The sequence below is a fragment of the Abramis brama genome (assembly GCF_963993115.1).
Source record: "Abramis brama genome assembly, chromosome: 15".
Taxonomy (NCBI): Eukaryota; Metazoa; Chordata; class Actinopteri; order Cypriniformes; family Leuciscidae; genus Abramis; species Abramis brama.
In genome coordinates this window covers 19833212-19850382 of record NC_139977.1, presented here as the reverse complement: position 1 = coordinate 19850382, position 17171 = coordinate 19833212, and the positions used below count along the sequence as shown (strand labels likewise).

General features: G+C 36.9%; 2 protein-coding genes across 2 annotated transcripts; both read left to right on the top strand.

The window, feature by feature from the left end:
* Positions 1 to 433: 433 nt before the first annotated feature.
* On the top strand, positions 434 to 6039 carry htr3b (5-hydroxytryptamine (serotonin) receptor 3B; the record flags this gene model as incomplete). Its single annotated transcript, XM_084136465.1, has 9 exons — positions 434 to 637; positions 881 to 1047; positions 1262 to 1306; positions 1708 to 1817; positions 1932 to 2101; positions 2319 to 2476; positions 3991 to 4201; positions 4311 to 4520; positions 5774 to 6039. The coding sequence occupies exons 1-9, from the start codon at positions 601 to 603 to the stop codon at positions 6037 to 6039; spliced, it is 1374 nt and encodes a 457-aa protein (XP_083992591.1). The 5' UTR covers positions 434 to 600.
* A 1856-nt stretch (positions 6040 to 7895) lies between these two features.
* htr3a (5-hydroxytryptamine (serotonin) receptor 3A) lies at positions 7896 to 16895 on the top strand (the record flags this gene model as incomplete). The annotated part of the gene is made up of 9 exons (XM_084138227.1): positions 7896 to 7962; positions 8251 to 8414; positions 8514 to 8558; positions 9107 to 9216; positions 9324 to 9493; positions 9719 to 9879; positions 11182 to 11392; positions 14518 to 14748; positions 16147 to 16895. 9 exons carry the CDS (start codon positions 7896 to 7898, stop codon positions 16434 to 16436), a joined length of 1449 nt encoding a protein of 482 aa, XP_083994353.1. The 3' UTR covers positions 16437 to 16895.
* Between the last annotated feature and the right edge of the window lie 276 nt (positions 16896 to 17171).

Genomic DNA, 17171 nt, shown 5'->3' with positions numbered 1-17171 from the left:
TTAGAACACCTGTTGAAAACACATGAAAAGCTTAAAATTTACATCATGCAATGCTGTATGCTACATATCACTCTATTATTGTGTATTTGATAACTGTCAAAGACTTCTTGACAAAGAATGTCATTACAAAAGTAAATAAAGTACAATGATTTTGTTCAAATATGCACCAATTCAGTAAAAGCAGCATTACAATCCTGCTCATGCTCAATATATAAGAAATAAATTATGTGTTTTTGGACAATTTTACTGATAATAGTTGATTGCGTAATTGTGATTATGTATGTAGCATGTCCCGTTATTCTCTATAGTATATAGGGTCCATGAACTGAGCAGTCAGAGTACACATCCTATTCACTAAACCCAGATCTTCTTACCATCATAATGGAAAATCAATTTGCTAGAGTGGTGAGCAAGTTGCCGCTGTGCATTTGTTGCAGTCATGTGTACGACGACCATTCTGATGCTCCATGGCATCCTGCTGGAATAAAAGGCACTTTGTAATTGGGTAACATTTTAAAAGCTAGGACAAAGGCTGTGGAAAGTGATTTGAATAAGTTTGCATTTTTCTTCTTCTGAAGTTCCTGGAATTGAATTGCCAGGATGAGTCCTGTCCTCTTGCTATCTTTGGTACTGTCAGGTAAGTCCAGTGCTGCTTCTTTTTTTTTTACTGAATTAAGTATACAATTATTCAGTTATAGCTGCTTGCATTAACATTTATTATTCAAAGGATACAATACAATTAGAAACATTTGACCTTTCAGTGAACGTTGAACTTGCTGTGAATTTTATGGAATGAATGTGATTGAATTCTGTATGCTGCCAATCCATACTGATAATTATAGCATAATCAGGATCTGCACTTATTAACATTTCTGTACAGCTATTCCACAGGCCGAGTTAGTCCCAGAGAAACCAAAGAGATCTGCTCTGAACCAACTCACCAGGTTACTGCTTCGCAAATACAACAGTGGAATTCGGCCTGTCCAGAACTGGACCAAACCAACTACCATTTACATAGACCTTATAATCAAATCTGTCCTGGATGTGGTAAGTACATTTTAACCTTTAGAGAGATACAGTTTATTGCTCAACGTATGATCAATATTGCATATACATCTATCACGTTAAGTTTTTTTAATATGCAATGCATAGGAGTGTTCACTGTCAGAAGTCGTTAACTAAATTAACGTACTGCACAGGTGTTAAGTCTGTCTGCTTCCCATGTCAATAATAAAGTCATTTTGCGCCTGCCTTTTCACAGGACGGACAGACTCAGAAAGTTACCACCAGCATTTGGTATCGCCAAGTAAGTGTCAATTTGTCTAATTAGTGGTAATGATTCATAATGAAATCAGCAGCATGGTTGTATAGCATAAACTTTCAGATTAAAATATTCTGATGTGCATTGTTTATGGTAGCTTTTTAAAAAACGTTTAACATTTGACTTTAACCTGACCTTACTTTTATTCTGAATAATATCAATAAACCAATACATATATATACACAAAAATGTTATTACGTTAAATTTTAACAACAAAGTTTCATAAAATACATTTAATTTTACCTTTCTGAGACAGGTCCAGCAAAGAAACACACACAATAATCGGATTTTTTAAATGCATGAAATCTAAACGTTTCAGAGATTTGAATCTTTCTCATGGGACCTGCTAGGTGGAAACAGTAAACCACATTACTCTAATGTTTCAGATATGGAACGATGAGTTTCTCGTTTGGGATCCTGAAGAGTTTGATGGAATCACTGAAATATCGCTGTCCTCGGATGCCATCTGGGTGCCTGATGTCATCATAAGTGAATTGTATGTACATGATAGATCCATCTCCCCTGCCCACATCACAAGCTCCTTTTGTTTCCTGGAAATGAATTTTGTCGAGTTATACTCTCATATGTCTTCCTCTCTCTCTCTCTCCAGCGTCCATGTTGGCAAATCCCCAGTCATCCCATATGTTTATGTCAACTGCTCAGGAACAGTAAAAAACTACAAACCCATCCAGGTGGTCTCAGCATGTCACCTGGAGATGTATGCCTTTCCCTTTGACAAGCAGAACTGCACTCTGACCTTTCGCAGCTGGCTCCACTCAGGTAAATGACTCACTCATACACAGCTCGTGCTTTCACTCCTTTACAAACAAGCTGGTCTCCGGATAATGAGAGTTGCTGTGATTACTGAGTGTTTTTGATCAGCCCTGGTTAGAATCTTTTAAAAGCTGACACTTTAAATGAGGTTCTCACAAACCTGCCAACATAAATACTTAATTCTACCATAACACAATGAACTGCTGATGTGTTTCTCTGACAGTGAGTGAAGTGGATTTAGCTCTGTGGAGGCCTGCTGAGGAAATCGCCAATGACACAAAAGAGTTCAGGAATGATGGTGAATGGGAGCTGCTGTCTGTCCCTTCTCACTACTGGACATTGAATCTAGAGGACAGAGACTACGCACAGATTCAGTTTAATGTGAGGATTAATACTGAGTTTATTCAAGCAGTAAAAATGACATTCAATGGCAGCTTTCAATTACACATTGTTTCAAAGCAGCTTTACAGTAAATCAGAAAACATTAATGTTTATAATAGCCGTATATCTTTAGATTAGATCTGGGCGATAATAAAGTTTACATTCTGAATCTGAGATTATATAATCAAGCTGGGATTTGCTATAATGTATAGCGCTTTACGTGAGTGTGACAATGCGGATAAATTAATGAAATGAAATGAATTAATATAAAATTTATTTATAGAGCTGTGCAATAATATTGTTTCATTTTTGAGACAATATATGCAATCACACAGCCGGGATAATTTTTTGCAAGGATATAAGCAATCACTGAGTTGAGATTTGTATGTCGCTTTACGTGAGTGTCTGAATGTATGTGGGTAAAGTTAGATTTTGTAGTTTGTAGTTATTATTATTATTAGACAATCATTTTGTCTACTTAAACTTTATTACAATTGACTGCAAGTTCACATTCAATCTCGGCACTACATTTATTTTATTTTTTTCAATCGTTTCACTCAAATGCACATCAAGATCTGTTGCTACTTCCTTCCCATTGCGACTTTAAAATATCTAATGTGATTTAAATTTGAAATAATTTCAAAATATATTATATTTCAATTTAATGATTACATTTTATTTTAATTTCTAAAATTAAATAATATTCAAAGTACTTTTCTATTTACTTATCACTGCCAAATTTGACTTGAATTTGGTGTTTGACAAATGTTAATTTTGGAGGCTGACTGAGACATTGGCACGTAACAGTCCGCCGGACACACTAGAGTACTGACAGCATCCAGTCTGACGTGTCACAACCCTTGCAACCTTTGCATGGCTGTTAGCGGACTCACACTAATGCTAATAGATGAGGCTTAGCGGCAGACAACACACAGCAAGGATGATGATAATGAGACTGTCTTTCTGGCATTTGATCAATGAACGTCGTGTTCAGTGGGAGAAATAGGCCAATAGCTCACACTCGTGGGCAATCCACCCTGTTCCACTAAGATAGGCACACCATGGAAACGGCTGTGTTCTTTGATTACCTTTGCTCTGCGGCTCATTGACGAAGCCATTTAGAGATCCATATTTGTGTTTTTTACTCATTGGGCAAATGGGTGGGGAACATGTTTAAGTCAGTATGAAATTGCTCTTTGTTGTACTGTGAAAGCTTAAGCATCCTTAGATAAGGAAAGTGAAATGAATGGTCCTGATCCAGATGAGGGGCAGCGAGGGGTAATGGCTCAATGGCAGTGAGGTTCGGTTCTCAGGGGGAGCTGAGGTGTGGGAAAACAATTTCAGTTCTAGAATGAGAAATTGGACCGATTTAGCAAATCCAGGAAATGGGGAGAAGGCTTACGCTTGTTATGTATTCCTCTTCAGACACAGCCATTTCAGACTGCTCCTAGAGCACTTTTTTGTTCCTGATGCCAAGAGCGTTCAATCCCAGCCAGTCTTGTCTCTCTCTGAAGGTGCTGATCCGCAGGCGCCCCCTGCTGTACGTGGTAGGTCTGCTCATCCCCAGCATCTTCTTCATGGTGGTGGATGTCACCAGTTTCTATCTGCCTCCAAACAGTGGAACTCGCATCACTTTCAAGACCAGCATTCTCCTGGGCTTCACTGTAATCAGAGTCAATCTGATGGATGAAATCCCTGCCACAGCCATTAAAACACCACTCATTGGTATAGTACAGCCAGAGCTTTTCCTAATCACAATGTTTCCCTATTAACAACACTCTGACGGGCAGCAACCTCACCTCACTGACAACAATGTCTGCTCTTTTCGCCATAGGGGTCTTCTTTGCTGTTTGCATGGCGCTGCTGGTGCTTAGTTTGTCATTGTCCATTTTCGTAGTGAAGCTTTTGCATTACAGTGAGAACGAAGTCAAGGAGATGTCCATATCGGCTTGCTTGCTAGACAAATACGGCTCGATGGACCAGAGCTTTATTGAGAGCGCTTTCACTTCGATGAAGACACTGGATGATATGGACCAATCAGGGGGTAGGAGAGAGAACATTATCCATTCATCATGTTGTTTACAGGTTCTATTCATTGACATTAGTTATAAACAACATTCATTTGTTAATGTTAACAGTACTAATACTGTATTGTTAACATTTAAGTAATACTGAATATTCTTATATAACAGTTTATAATAATACATTATATAACAGTTTATAATAATACATTTAAAAACATAATATAATAAATTGACTAACAACCAAAAGTTTGTTCATAAATTAACATGATATAAATTAATCAAATATATAACTGTGTGTATATATATAGTTATATATTTGATATATATATTTGTTATATCACTTGCTGAGGGAATGACGACAAATTTGAAATCTTTCCCTCTTCTGTCCATAGACTGTAAAAAAATAGCTTCTGACCAACATAATCAATCTCTCTATATTTGTCCCTCTTTTGAAAAGATGTGGGAACTCTATTACAGATTTTTTTTTTTCTCTTGCGACCTTATGCGCCAGAGAAACGAGGGCGCCGCCATCTTTAGAATTGTCTTTTAACTTCCGTTTTTGCAGTCACTCTACATATTTCTATGGCATTGCTGTCCAGGAGTAATTAGCTTTTGAAGTGGATTTACTTACTGTAAAGTTAACGAAAGTTATCATGAGGATTGTAATGTTTAAAGCAGATGACTTAACAAATGTCAGTAGACCGGGAAGATTTTAAAACGAGCCGTTCATTCATAAATACGCAAGATCGATGTGAAAATACAGACCGGAAGTCAAAAGACAACGAGCGCAGCGCTGAAAAGGGGCGGGGCTACATAATATCTATAAAACCAAATGGAAATACAAAAATTACATTTTTTTAAATATAAAAATTATAATTATATCTCCCCGTTCACCACTATAGAAGTTTACCCAACTATGATGTCTTCGGCTTCTGAGAGCCCCGGAAAATTCTCTAGGCTATAGATAAGGGGTTCGTACTTACCATTGTCCATGGCAACACTGTATAGGCGCTACTTTCATGTCTCTCGTAACGCACTGTAAATTCACGCTCTCTTTTTTCTGTAGAAGCAGGTTAGTGAAAATATCCTCAGAGGACTTCAGTAGGCTATCAATATCACTGTAATATTGTTGCAATGTTCGTTTTGAAGCTTTAAGATATTATACCTATTATATCTAATTTATTGTGTTTGTGTGTGTGTGTATATATATACACATAGCTACATATATATATATACCACATGATTCTAAATGGTTTTGTTCTCTTTGATTCAGGCTACGAGTCTGATCTCTCTCCAGAGCCAGACCTGTTCTCCCTGACAGATGTCTCGAACAGTGACTCCTCACTGGAGAAAATCCTGCAGGAGGTGGTGTCTCTCAGACTGTACCTTCAGGAGGAGGACAGTGAGGGCATTTCACAGTCTTACTGGGTGGAACTGTGCCTGAAAGTGGACAAGCTCCTCTTCTGCATGTACCTGCTGTTTATGTTCATCTATGTGATGACTCTACTGCTGCTCTGGGGAACCTGGAGCTCTGCCTGAAAAAAAGAGATGTGACGAGAAGAGAAAGATTGAGTTAATACAAAGTGACAGATTCCACAGTTTCAGTTTTAAAGTATAAAACAATTAATTGCAATTGATGCCTACTATTCACATTAATTCAGATGTGCTTCTGCAGATTGACACTGTAACAAAAAATTTGACCAGTTTCCTAAGGAGATTATTGTAAAACATATGAACTTTCTTTCAGATGTAAAAATCGTAAAGACTTGCTGCAAGCAAGCATTCTTTGTGTTGTATGTGTTTGTATTGAGTAGAATAAAGGAAAACAAATTATTGTACTAATTCGTATTTATTGTCTTTCTCTTCCATGCTTCTCTTAATGATTGTAGCACATCTCGCTGACATTAAATCTCCACTCATAAGAATGGAGGTGTTTATTTATGTTAATACTTTTTAAAGGTTTGTTAATGGTATCTATAATCTTGAATGTTAAATATGAGATGGAGTGGAACCCAAATGTAGAATCTTAAGTTGGCTTGATTACGGTTATATAAACATTTTACTATAACTGCTTTGGTAATATTTTTTACGGTTGCAAAATATATAAAAAAAATGCAAAATAATTTGTATTGTTGAGATGTTTTGAGATTTTGTTCTGCTAAAACTCCAAATAAATTATTTTATTTTTATTATATTATTGACATTTATATATAATGTCAGCATTTCTGTCCTGGATGGTCAAAAAAAAAAAAAAACCTAACCCTAACCCTAACCCAATCTTACTAATGAAAATACAGTGAAAAACTGTTTAATCAAGAAATCTAAATCCTAATTCCAATTAAATCCATTTCTAAATTAACTGATTTTTATTAAACTGATTTAATATCTGAATAAATTTGACAATATACGCTTACATAAACAGATGTCATTTTTAAGGGCCAGAACAGGTAGCAATACATCCTTTAAAAAAAGATTAAAGAGCATTCTTTGAAACATCACACATAACACATAATGAGAGTGAAGAACCCTTCTCTGTAACATAATCATATATCAAGCTCCAGTTTCCTTACTGAAAAATAAACCACAATCACTTCCACGTCACTATCACTATAGTACATTTTCATTACAGAGCTTCTCAGAGCTGCCTGTCCAGTCAGAAAAAAAGACATGATTCAATTCCTCATCAAAATTCTGATAATATTTTCCTGACTCAAATCTAATCACCTGCCTATTGCCAGGCTAATTAAGTCTCATCATGGCTGGGCGAAGTATTAGATCACCGTTTAATGTAGTATAGTCTAAGTGCTCATGGAAATTGACTTGAACTTAGTGGTGAAATACGACCCATCAAATGTCAAAGGTAGCTGTAATATGCGCCCTCCGCTGTTGAGGGGAAAAACATAAAACACACTTTATGCTGTTTAACCTATTATATTTAAAATATTTACACCACAACCATGCTTTATTCTTAAGGCGAGGCCTTATCAAAGATAGTGCTCACAAAATTGACTAATTAGTTATTTTGAACTATACCAACTGTATCATGTTTATACCAACTGTTTACCATAATATTTATACAGTTAATAAATATATATGTATAATAAATTGTACTTTATCTGTTATTTTTTCAAGATTACAGAATGCTTGCCATGCTTATATAGTTAATTCTCTCCTACGTGACTCTTGGGACAAGCTGAAGTGCTTTCTGACCTGGCTAAACTGTGGGATGATGATGCAGGGAAGGGAGGGTGGACTAAGTGCTGTAATGACAGCACGAGCGCTTCTGGAAAGCTCAGAGATAACTACTGGAGCTAAGAGAGCATCACTGGAAGGAAGCAGCACCAGGCTAAAAGCCTGCGAGAAGAACCCAGGGCAACGCCAAACAGCTCGGCACAATGAAGTGTTCAGCACTCTGGACAGCTCTCTGCGTTTGTATCTATGGGACGGTGGTGAATTGCTCAGGTAACTTCTCTCAAACTTTTGACTTTAGTTATAAGAATTAAATTGAATTTATAAGAAATAAACTTTCACATTAAATTGCCTCATCTCAAAACCCATTGGCGATCTAGACATCAAGTCTGATGCTCCAAATTGCTGTATTTGTTGGCAGCTCGACAGGTTTTGAAACACTATCAATTATTGCAATTAATCGACATGCTTTCGCGTATTACTGGCTTTAAACTTTCTAATGCCGAAGCTAAAGTTGAATGAAGTATAAGTGATAGTGACTATTCCTTTGTCTCGGTGTAGTGAAGAAGCTGAGCAGTAACACTGGGCGCTTCGCCAATGCCACTCTGGTTCGATTAAATGAGCTCTTAAGTGCCGGATATAAGAAAGGAGTTCGACCAGTGCGCGACTGGAGACAGCCAATGACGGTGGCCATTGACCTCATGGTTTATGCGATCCTCAATGTGGTGGGTAGAATTCTCAAACGTCTATTAATTATACAAACTAATAATGTATTCAATTATTATTTATTTATTAAATATTTTGTGTATTTTTGTGCCACACAGGATGAGAAGAACCAGGTCTTGACAACATATGTTTGGTACAGACAGGTATGTTGGTTGAAAATATTAATTTAATTTAATTTAACTAATTTCACGCACTACAAGTCTCTGCAACACTGCTACTGAATCGAATTTACAGCGCGACCAGTGATCCGATTCCTGAAGGAATGACTCTTATGAGCCGGTTCTTTTTAGTGAATCAACAACTCACAGCGCGAGCAGTGTTACTTCGATAAACAACATCAAAAACATACAACGTGATTCACGAACAACTAACTCATACAAGACGGGTCTTTTTTTGTGTGTATCATGTACGACAAAACCAGTGTTGACTCCCAAATGACTTTTTTAGTAAACCACGTAAACAGCAAACGTTAGTTTGATAGAATGTATGACTGAACGGTTATTTTTAGTGATTTAAAAACTTACAACGTGACAGTATGTAGTCCGATTCATTAACCGATTTACAAGTTATTAGGCTTTAACTTTCATTTCCGTCTCCAAATTAAACAAGAACAGTTATGTTGTACCTAATTGAGAAATATTTGATTTGATTCTTTTTTGATATTTACTTGACATTTCTCTCACTTCAAAAGCAATGGATAGACGAGTTTCTTACGTGGGATCCTGAAGAATTTGATGAAGTCAAACAGATTTCCATTCCCACTGCCAACATCTGGGTTCCAGATATTCTTATCAATGAATTGTGAGTAGACTTGACATAATTGAGACGTTAATGACACACTTGTTTTGAACCATCTCAGTCGGCTCTTCACAGCAGTCCTTTATAAACACTCTCTTTGTTCCCTGCAGCGTGGATGTTGGAAAGTCTCCTGATATTCCTTACGTCTATGTAGGCCATACCGGGCTTGTTAGCAACTATAAGCCTATCCAGGTGGTGACCGCCTGCTCCCTCAATATCTACAACTTTCCTTATGACGTTCAAAAATGTAGCCTGACTTTCCAGAGCTGGCTGCACACAAGTAAGTAAACATGAGTAAGAGAGATCTCAAGAGAGATCATTCAGATTCATCACTGACAAAATGTACAGTTTTCCAAGATTCCACATTTCTAAAACCACATTTTCCGAAGAAATAAGAATGCTCTAATGTATTATTGCAGAAATGATTCAAGCACAATAAAAAGAAGCAACATTTCTTTTCCTAAAAGACGAAGGAACTGACCTTTAACCTTATCTCATCCCATAGCTAAAGACATCAACATCACACTAATGAGAACCCCCGAGGAAGTAATGAACGACAAGCGTGTGTTCATGAACCAGGGAGAATGGGAGCTGCTTCATGTCCTCTCCACATACAACCAGTTCAGCACAGATTATAAAGATTACTATGCCGAAATGAAGTTTACTGTGAGTAACGTAATAATACCAAATTAGGCCACGGCACACATTAGCATTTGCTTTTGAAAAAAGGGGAACGCTTTAGAATACTGTTCCGTCGTTAATGAATAACTACACAGGAACAAATGAGTAATGCTATTTTAACATTCTAGAAACTACTATTAACTAACAAGAAACACCAAGTAACAAATTAGTAATTAATAGCACTCAGTTGAATGAGGTAGTTCACTATTAACTAATCAATAACAATTTTTTCATACCTCCCAGAGGACTACTAAGAACTACTATATACAGGTTCATAATTCACATGAATAATGCATAATGTATAATTAATTCTAAAGTGATCATCATGGTAACACATTGGTAATAATTCAAGTATTATCAAATCCTTCAGAAGGAATTACTAATGTAACAGTATTCTAAAGTGAAAGTTTAACCAATTAAAAATGAACTACGGATAAATGTGTATCAGCATATAAATAAAGTAACATTTGCACAAAAAATCAATAAAAATAACCCACCAAGGTACAGAACAATTTTTTCCAACACCAGTGTTGGGGAAAGTTACATTTTAAAGTAATGTTACAATCATAGACGGTAAAAATAAAAAAATAAAATAAAAATACAATTGTTGTAAATTTTAAAAGTAATACGTAGTTACTTTAGTTACTTGAAAAAAGGTAATTGATTACGTAACTCACAATGTGTTACCTGAACACTACCCAAAAAGTTCAAAAGGCCGGCGAAAGTAAGGTTTGAAAGATATTATGACTATACTAATTATTACTCCGCAAGGATGCATCCAAATGAAATGCATTTATAATGTTACAAAAGATTTCTATTTTTATTGAACTTCTATTTCTACTGAATTCATCAAAGAATCCTGACAAAAGGTGTCTCAATCTTTCCACAAAAACACTAGCAGAAATGTTTTCAACATTAATATTAATGTTTCTTGAGCACTAAATCAGCATATTAGAATGATTTCTGAAGGATCATTTCTAAAGGATCATTCAGCTTTGCCATCACAGGAATAAACTACATTTCAAAATATATTAAAATATAAAACAAAATTGTAATATTTCACAATAACACTGTTTTGCCTGATTTTTTTTATTTATATTTTTTTATTTATTCTAACGACTCCAAACTTTTGAATGGTAGTGCCACTAAACGGACATGCACCAAATGTCAGGTCACATTTCTTTTGGAAAGCACTTTTAAATTAGTGCCAAAGTGAAAGAAAAACAAAGTGAGAAAGATCAACAGATTATTGCCAGAAGAAAACACGTCTCTTTCTTCAATCGCCAGATTGTGATCCGACGCAGACCTCTGTTCTACACGGTCAACCTCCTGTTGCCCAGCGTATTCCTGATGGTGATGGACATTGTTGGATTCTACCTGCCTCCAGACAGCGGAGAGAGAGTCTCCTTCAAGATCACTCTGCTCCTGGGCTACTCTGTCTTTCTCATCATCGTCTCAGACACTCTGCCAGCGACTGCCATAGGGACCCCTCTCATTGGTAATGAGGTCTTTCTGTTTCATAGAACATGACCTGATGCATTTCAATCATTCATTCTGTATTCCCTGATTGAGGAAGCGTATAATTATGTGAGAGAGGTGATGTTTTGAATTTAGTCTACTGCATCTAGAGCATATTAAATGTTTTAATTGTTTGCAGCAAGTTGCGTGATCCAATACAGTTTCCTCTCAGCCGGGCGGAATCGCGCAGACAGAAAACGAGATTTCTTGAGTGTTTCAACTGAAGTCAATCCGCATGTTTATTGATTTTCAGTATAGAACTGCAGCTGTGAGGAAGCTTGTGCGGAAATACACTGATTAATTTGAGAGATAAGGAGAGCAGCCGAGAACACTACAGAGTTTTCAGGTTCAAATGCAATTGCAAAACTAATGCTGTCAAACACACTAAAGCCCACAGAGGGCACGCAATGTTTTTTTTCTTTTTTTTCTTTTCTTGAGAAAGATCATGAGAACTACTCATCTAAACAAGTGAATACAGCAATAAACCAGCGTGATTCTGGGAAAATCAGCAATATTATTATCTTGACACGGTTAGCATAAGTTCAAAATCTAATTTGAGCCAGGAAATAAACATTTTAGGATTTTGAAAAAACTGACAACAGAGAAACATTATGTAAAGGAAATGAATGTGAAATATTTAAGATCCTATACACTGCAAATTTGTGAAATTGATCATGTGATTATATATACAGTGAGGAAAATAAGTATTTGAACACCCTGCTATTTTGCAAGTTCTCCCACTTGGAAATCATGGAGGGGTCTGAAATTGTCATCGTAGGTGCATGTCCACTGTGAGAGACATAATCTAAAAAAAAAAATCCAGAAATCACAATGTATGATTTTTTAACTATTTATTTGTATGATACAGCTGCAAATAAGTATTTGAACACCTGTCTATCAGCTAGAATTCTGACCCTCAAAGACCTGTTAGTCTGCCTTTAAAATGTCCACCTCCACTCCATTTATTATCCTAAATTAGATGCACCTGTTTGAGGTCATTAGCTGCATAAAGACACCTGTCCAGCCCCTACAATCAGTAAGAATCCAACTACTAACATGGCCAAGATCAAAGAGCTGTCCAAAGACACTAGAGACAAAATTGTACACCTCCACAAGGCTGGAAAGGGCTACGGGGAAATTGCCAAGCAGCTTGGTGAAAAAAGGTCCACTGTTGGAGCAATCATTAGAAAATGGAAGAAGCTAAACATGACTGTCAATCTCCTTCGGACTGGGGCTCCATGCAAGATCTCACCTCGTGGGGTCTCAATGATCCTAAGAAAGGTGAGAAATCAGCCCAGAACTACACGGGAGGATCTGGTCAATGACCTGAAAAGAGCTGGGACCACCGTTTCCAAGGTTACTGTTGGTAATACACTAAGACGTCATGGTTTGAAATCATGCATGGCACGGAAGGTTCCCCTGCTTAAACCAGCACATGTTAAGGCCCGTCTTAAGTTTGCCAATGACCATTTGGATGATCCAGAGGAGTCATGGGAGAAAGTCATGTGGTCAGATGAGACCAAAATAGAACTTTTTGGTCATAATTCCACTAAACGTGTTTGGAGGAAGAAGAATGATGAGTACCATCCCAAGAACACCATCCCTACTGTGAAGCATGGGGGTGGTAGCATCATGCTTTGGGGGTGTTTTTCTGCACATGGGACAGGGCGACTGCACTGTATTAAGGAGAGGATGACCGGGGCCATGTATTGCGAGATTTTGGGGAACAACCTCCTTCCCTCAGTTAGAGCATTGAAGATGGGTCGAGGCTGGGTCTTCCAACATGACATTGACCCGAAGCACACAGCCAGGATAACCAAGGAGTGGCTCTGTAAGAAGCATATCAAGGTTCTGGCGTGGCCTAGCCAGTCTCCAGACCTAAACCCAATAGAGAATCTTTGGAGGGAGCTCAAACTCCGTGTTTCTCAGCGACAGCCCAGAAACCTGACTGATCTAGAGAAGATCTGTGTGGAGGAGTGGGCCAAAATCCCTCCTGCAGTGTGTGCAAACCTGGTGAAAAACTACAGGAAACGTTTGACCTCTGTAATTGCAAACAAAGGCTACTGTACCAAATATTAACATTGATTTTCTCAGGTGTTCAAATACTTATTTGCAGCTGTATCATACAAATAAATAGTTAAAAAATCATATATTGTGATTTCTGGATTTTTTTTTAGATTATGTCTCTCACAGTGGACATGCACCTACGATGACAATTTCAGACCCCTCCATGATTTCCAAGTGGGAGAACTTGCAAAATAGCAGGGTGTTCAAATACTTATTTTCCTCACTGTACATGGTCAGCATTCACTTCTATCTGTCATCAGGTTGTATACAAACTTGAGGAGATCATGCAGCTAGAGTTATATACTTATTATTAAAGAAATATTATGAACAAAAAAAAAAGTATTTTTGGTCTTTTGGACCACACTCTATATATATTTATTTTTCTTTAGTTACTGTATAAAATAAGGCCAGTTATCACATACATTCCCCTTCCAAATTTTGGGGTCAGTAAGATTTTTTTTTTTACTTATTAAATTAATATTTTTATTAAAAGTGAATGTAAAGACATTTGCATTTTTGCAACAAAAAAAAATTCTTTTTCAAATAAATGCTGTTTTGAACTTTCCATTCATCCAAATATCAGAGAAACTCCCAGTTTCAACAAAAATATTAAGCAGCACAACTGCTTTCAACATTGATAATAAAGAAATGTTTCTTGAGCAGCAAATCAGCATATTAGAATGATTTCCGAAGGATCATGTGACACTGAAGACTGGAGTAATGATGCTGAAAATTCACAGGAAAAAACACATTTTAAAACATATTAACATAGAAAACAGTTGTAATATTTCACAATATTACCTTTTTGACTGTATGTTTGTTAAAAAAAAATGCATGAGACTTGTTTCAAAAACATTTTAAAAAAATCATACCGACCCCAAACTTTTGAATAGTGGTGTATATTAAGGAAATGAATTGTTCTGTATTCGATATTTTAATTCTTACATTCTGCAAGCGTATGCTACATTCTGTGTTTCTGGCCATTAATAGCATGCTTTTCTCAGTAACGGTGTGTTATGTCTGTGTGTTTGAGTGTAGGTGTGTACTTTGTGGTATGCATGGCGCTGCTGGTCATCAGTCTGACCGAGTCGGTTTTGATCGTGAGGCTGGTGCACAAGCAGGATCTCCAGTCCCGTGTCCCGCAGTGGGTCAAACACCTGGTGCTGGAGAAGGCCACAGTCCTGCTCTGCATTCGCAACAGGAAGATCTGCTCGCTCCTCTCGCAGGGATCCGACCTGCCGCTCTACAAAGAGAACAACATGAACACGGGTAACTGACCCTTCGCTAAGCCCCTCTTGACCAATCCTACCTTAGCAACGGTTTCCATTCTCTAAAAAAGGGTTATTTACATTGAGATTTTGGGCTTTTTGGCTTTTCGCAAAGTGTTCTTTTGTAGACTAGTGGAAAGAAAACATCCAAAATACACTTTTAAGTGTACCTTTTAGAGCACTTTATCTATTTGAGTCTGTAGATCTTCAAAGAACAGCAGGACGTCATTTTCTGAAAAGTGTTTTTTGTTCAGAAATCAGAAATCTTCACTTCAGCAGCACTTACATACACCAAACTATAGAGTTTTATTCCTATCTATGTTCTGAAGGTTTTTACCTATGGGTTTGTTCATATATAATTTTATTATATAACATTTTTATAACATTTTATTAATGAGAATGTATTTTTTTTCTGGCTGTTGACAGTATTTTCTGATTTGTGACCCTGGATCACAAAACCAGTCACAAGTCGCATGGGTGTGGCGAACAATACATTGTATGGGTCAAAATTATCGATTTTTCTTTTATACCCAAAATCATTAGGATATTAAGGAAAGATCATGTTCCATGAAGATATTTTGTAAATGTCATACCGTAAATGTATAAAACGTTTATTTTTGTGAGTGAATGCAGCACAATCACAAACATAAAAGGATCATTTTAAAAGCGATTTTCTCAATGTTTAGATTTTTTTGCACCCTCAGATTCCAGATTTTCAAATAGTTGTATCTCGGCCAAATATTGTCCTATCCTAACAAACCATTAATCAATGGAAAGCTTATTTATTCAGCTTTCAGATTATGTATACATCTCAATTTAAAAAAATTGACCCATGTGACTGGTTTTGTGGTCCAGGGTCACATTTATGGAATGATAAAAAGAGATTTCCAAAATCCCCTCTGTAAAAACCTTTGACTCAAATACGTCAAAACTGGCTTTATCCAATGTTCAGCTTTTTGTTGTAGAAATGTATGCAAAATGGTGCATATTTAAAGATAATTCAGAAAACTTGTAATACAATTTTTTTTTTTTTTTTTTTTAATTCTTAAATGTAATCAATCAACTGGGCAAGTATGGTGACATCTATTATTTTTATTTTATTTTTTACCCTATTCACCTGGGGTGTCTTGCCTATTAACCTAAAATCTCAGGGCATACCTCTGGTAAATATTTTATGTCTAAGGGTGACAAAGGTTTTTTGGGAACCCTTGCACTAAATGACCTGGGCAAGGATTTGCCCTTTTCATAATGCAAGTGTTGGCAATTGTTCTAAGTGCATTTTTATAGAAACGTTCAAATATTGTTGTGGGCCATAAAGGTTTAGATCCAGTGCTCTTCTAGGCGGTCTGTTTTTGCAGATTAAACAAGCTCTGAAACTCGCCTGTGATTTGTTTTTAAGCGGTTCACTGCAACCACCACAGCTGCGAGGGATCCAGAGACTCCGGGAGAAACCTGGGCTTGAGCCTGTCCACGCGGGACACCGGACCTCCCGTCATGGACGGCATCCTGCGCGAGATCACCACCATCCGTCAGTTCATGGAGAAGAAGGACGAGAGCAGGGAGATCGCCAAGGAGTGGCTGCAGGTGGGGTACGTACTGGACGTCCTGCTGTTCCGCATCTACCTGCTCACCGTGTTGGCCTACAGCATCACTTTAGGCACACTGTGGTCCGTCTGGCAGACCGTCTGACCGCAGACGTGGGTCACAGAGGGAAGGCGCCAATTCTGTCTCACAGCTTAAAGTAAACGCAGTGTTTGACGTAGTTTAAGTGCTGGTAATGTGATTGTTATCTCACAAGAGAATAACTTGAGCACCATAGAGGAGAAATGTGCTTTCAAATCAAGAGTTATTACTTGTAGACTGCTGTTCTTACCAGATGAATGCTCTGAAGTCAATGAAAAAAGCATACAGAATACATGTATGATTGTTATATCTGCTAATATTCAGTACAACAGCACAGTTGCAAGTGTGATATTCCTTTCATACAGCAGCAAAACATAAAAAGAAGTGAAAAAATGAACAACTCGCATTTTAGATACATTATGGGAAGCTATTTTGGTTGTTATTTTTTTCCCCTCCGCTAATGGAAATAGTTCCAAAAGAAGCCAAAGAAAGAAGCTGGAAACTCAGACAAAGCTTTAAAACATATATGAAACGCATATATAACTCACTTTTAGCAGTGTATTGTCTTTTTTTTTAAAGTATTTCAATACTAAGAAAAAAATATCTTCCTTGTATAGATTAATTGCACTGAGGTCAAACATACACTACCATTTCAAGTTTGGGGTCAGATTTGTTTTTAAATAAAATTAATACTTTTATTCAGCAACAATGCATTAAATAAATCAGAAGTTATGGTTGAGACATTTATAATGCTACAAAAGATTGAAAAAAAATACGTTTAAAAAAAATACGTATTTACCA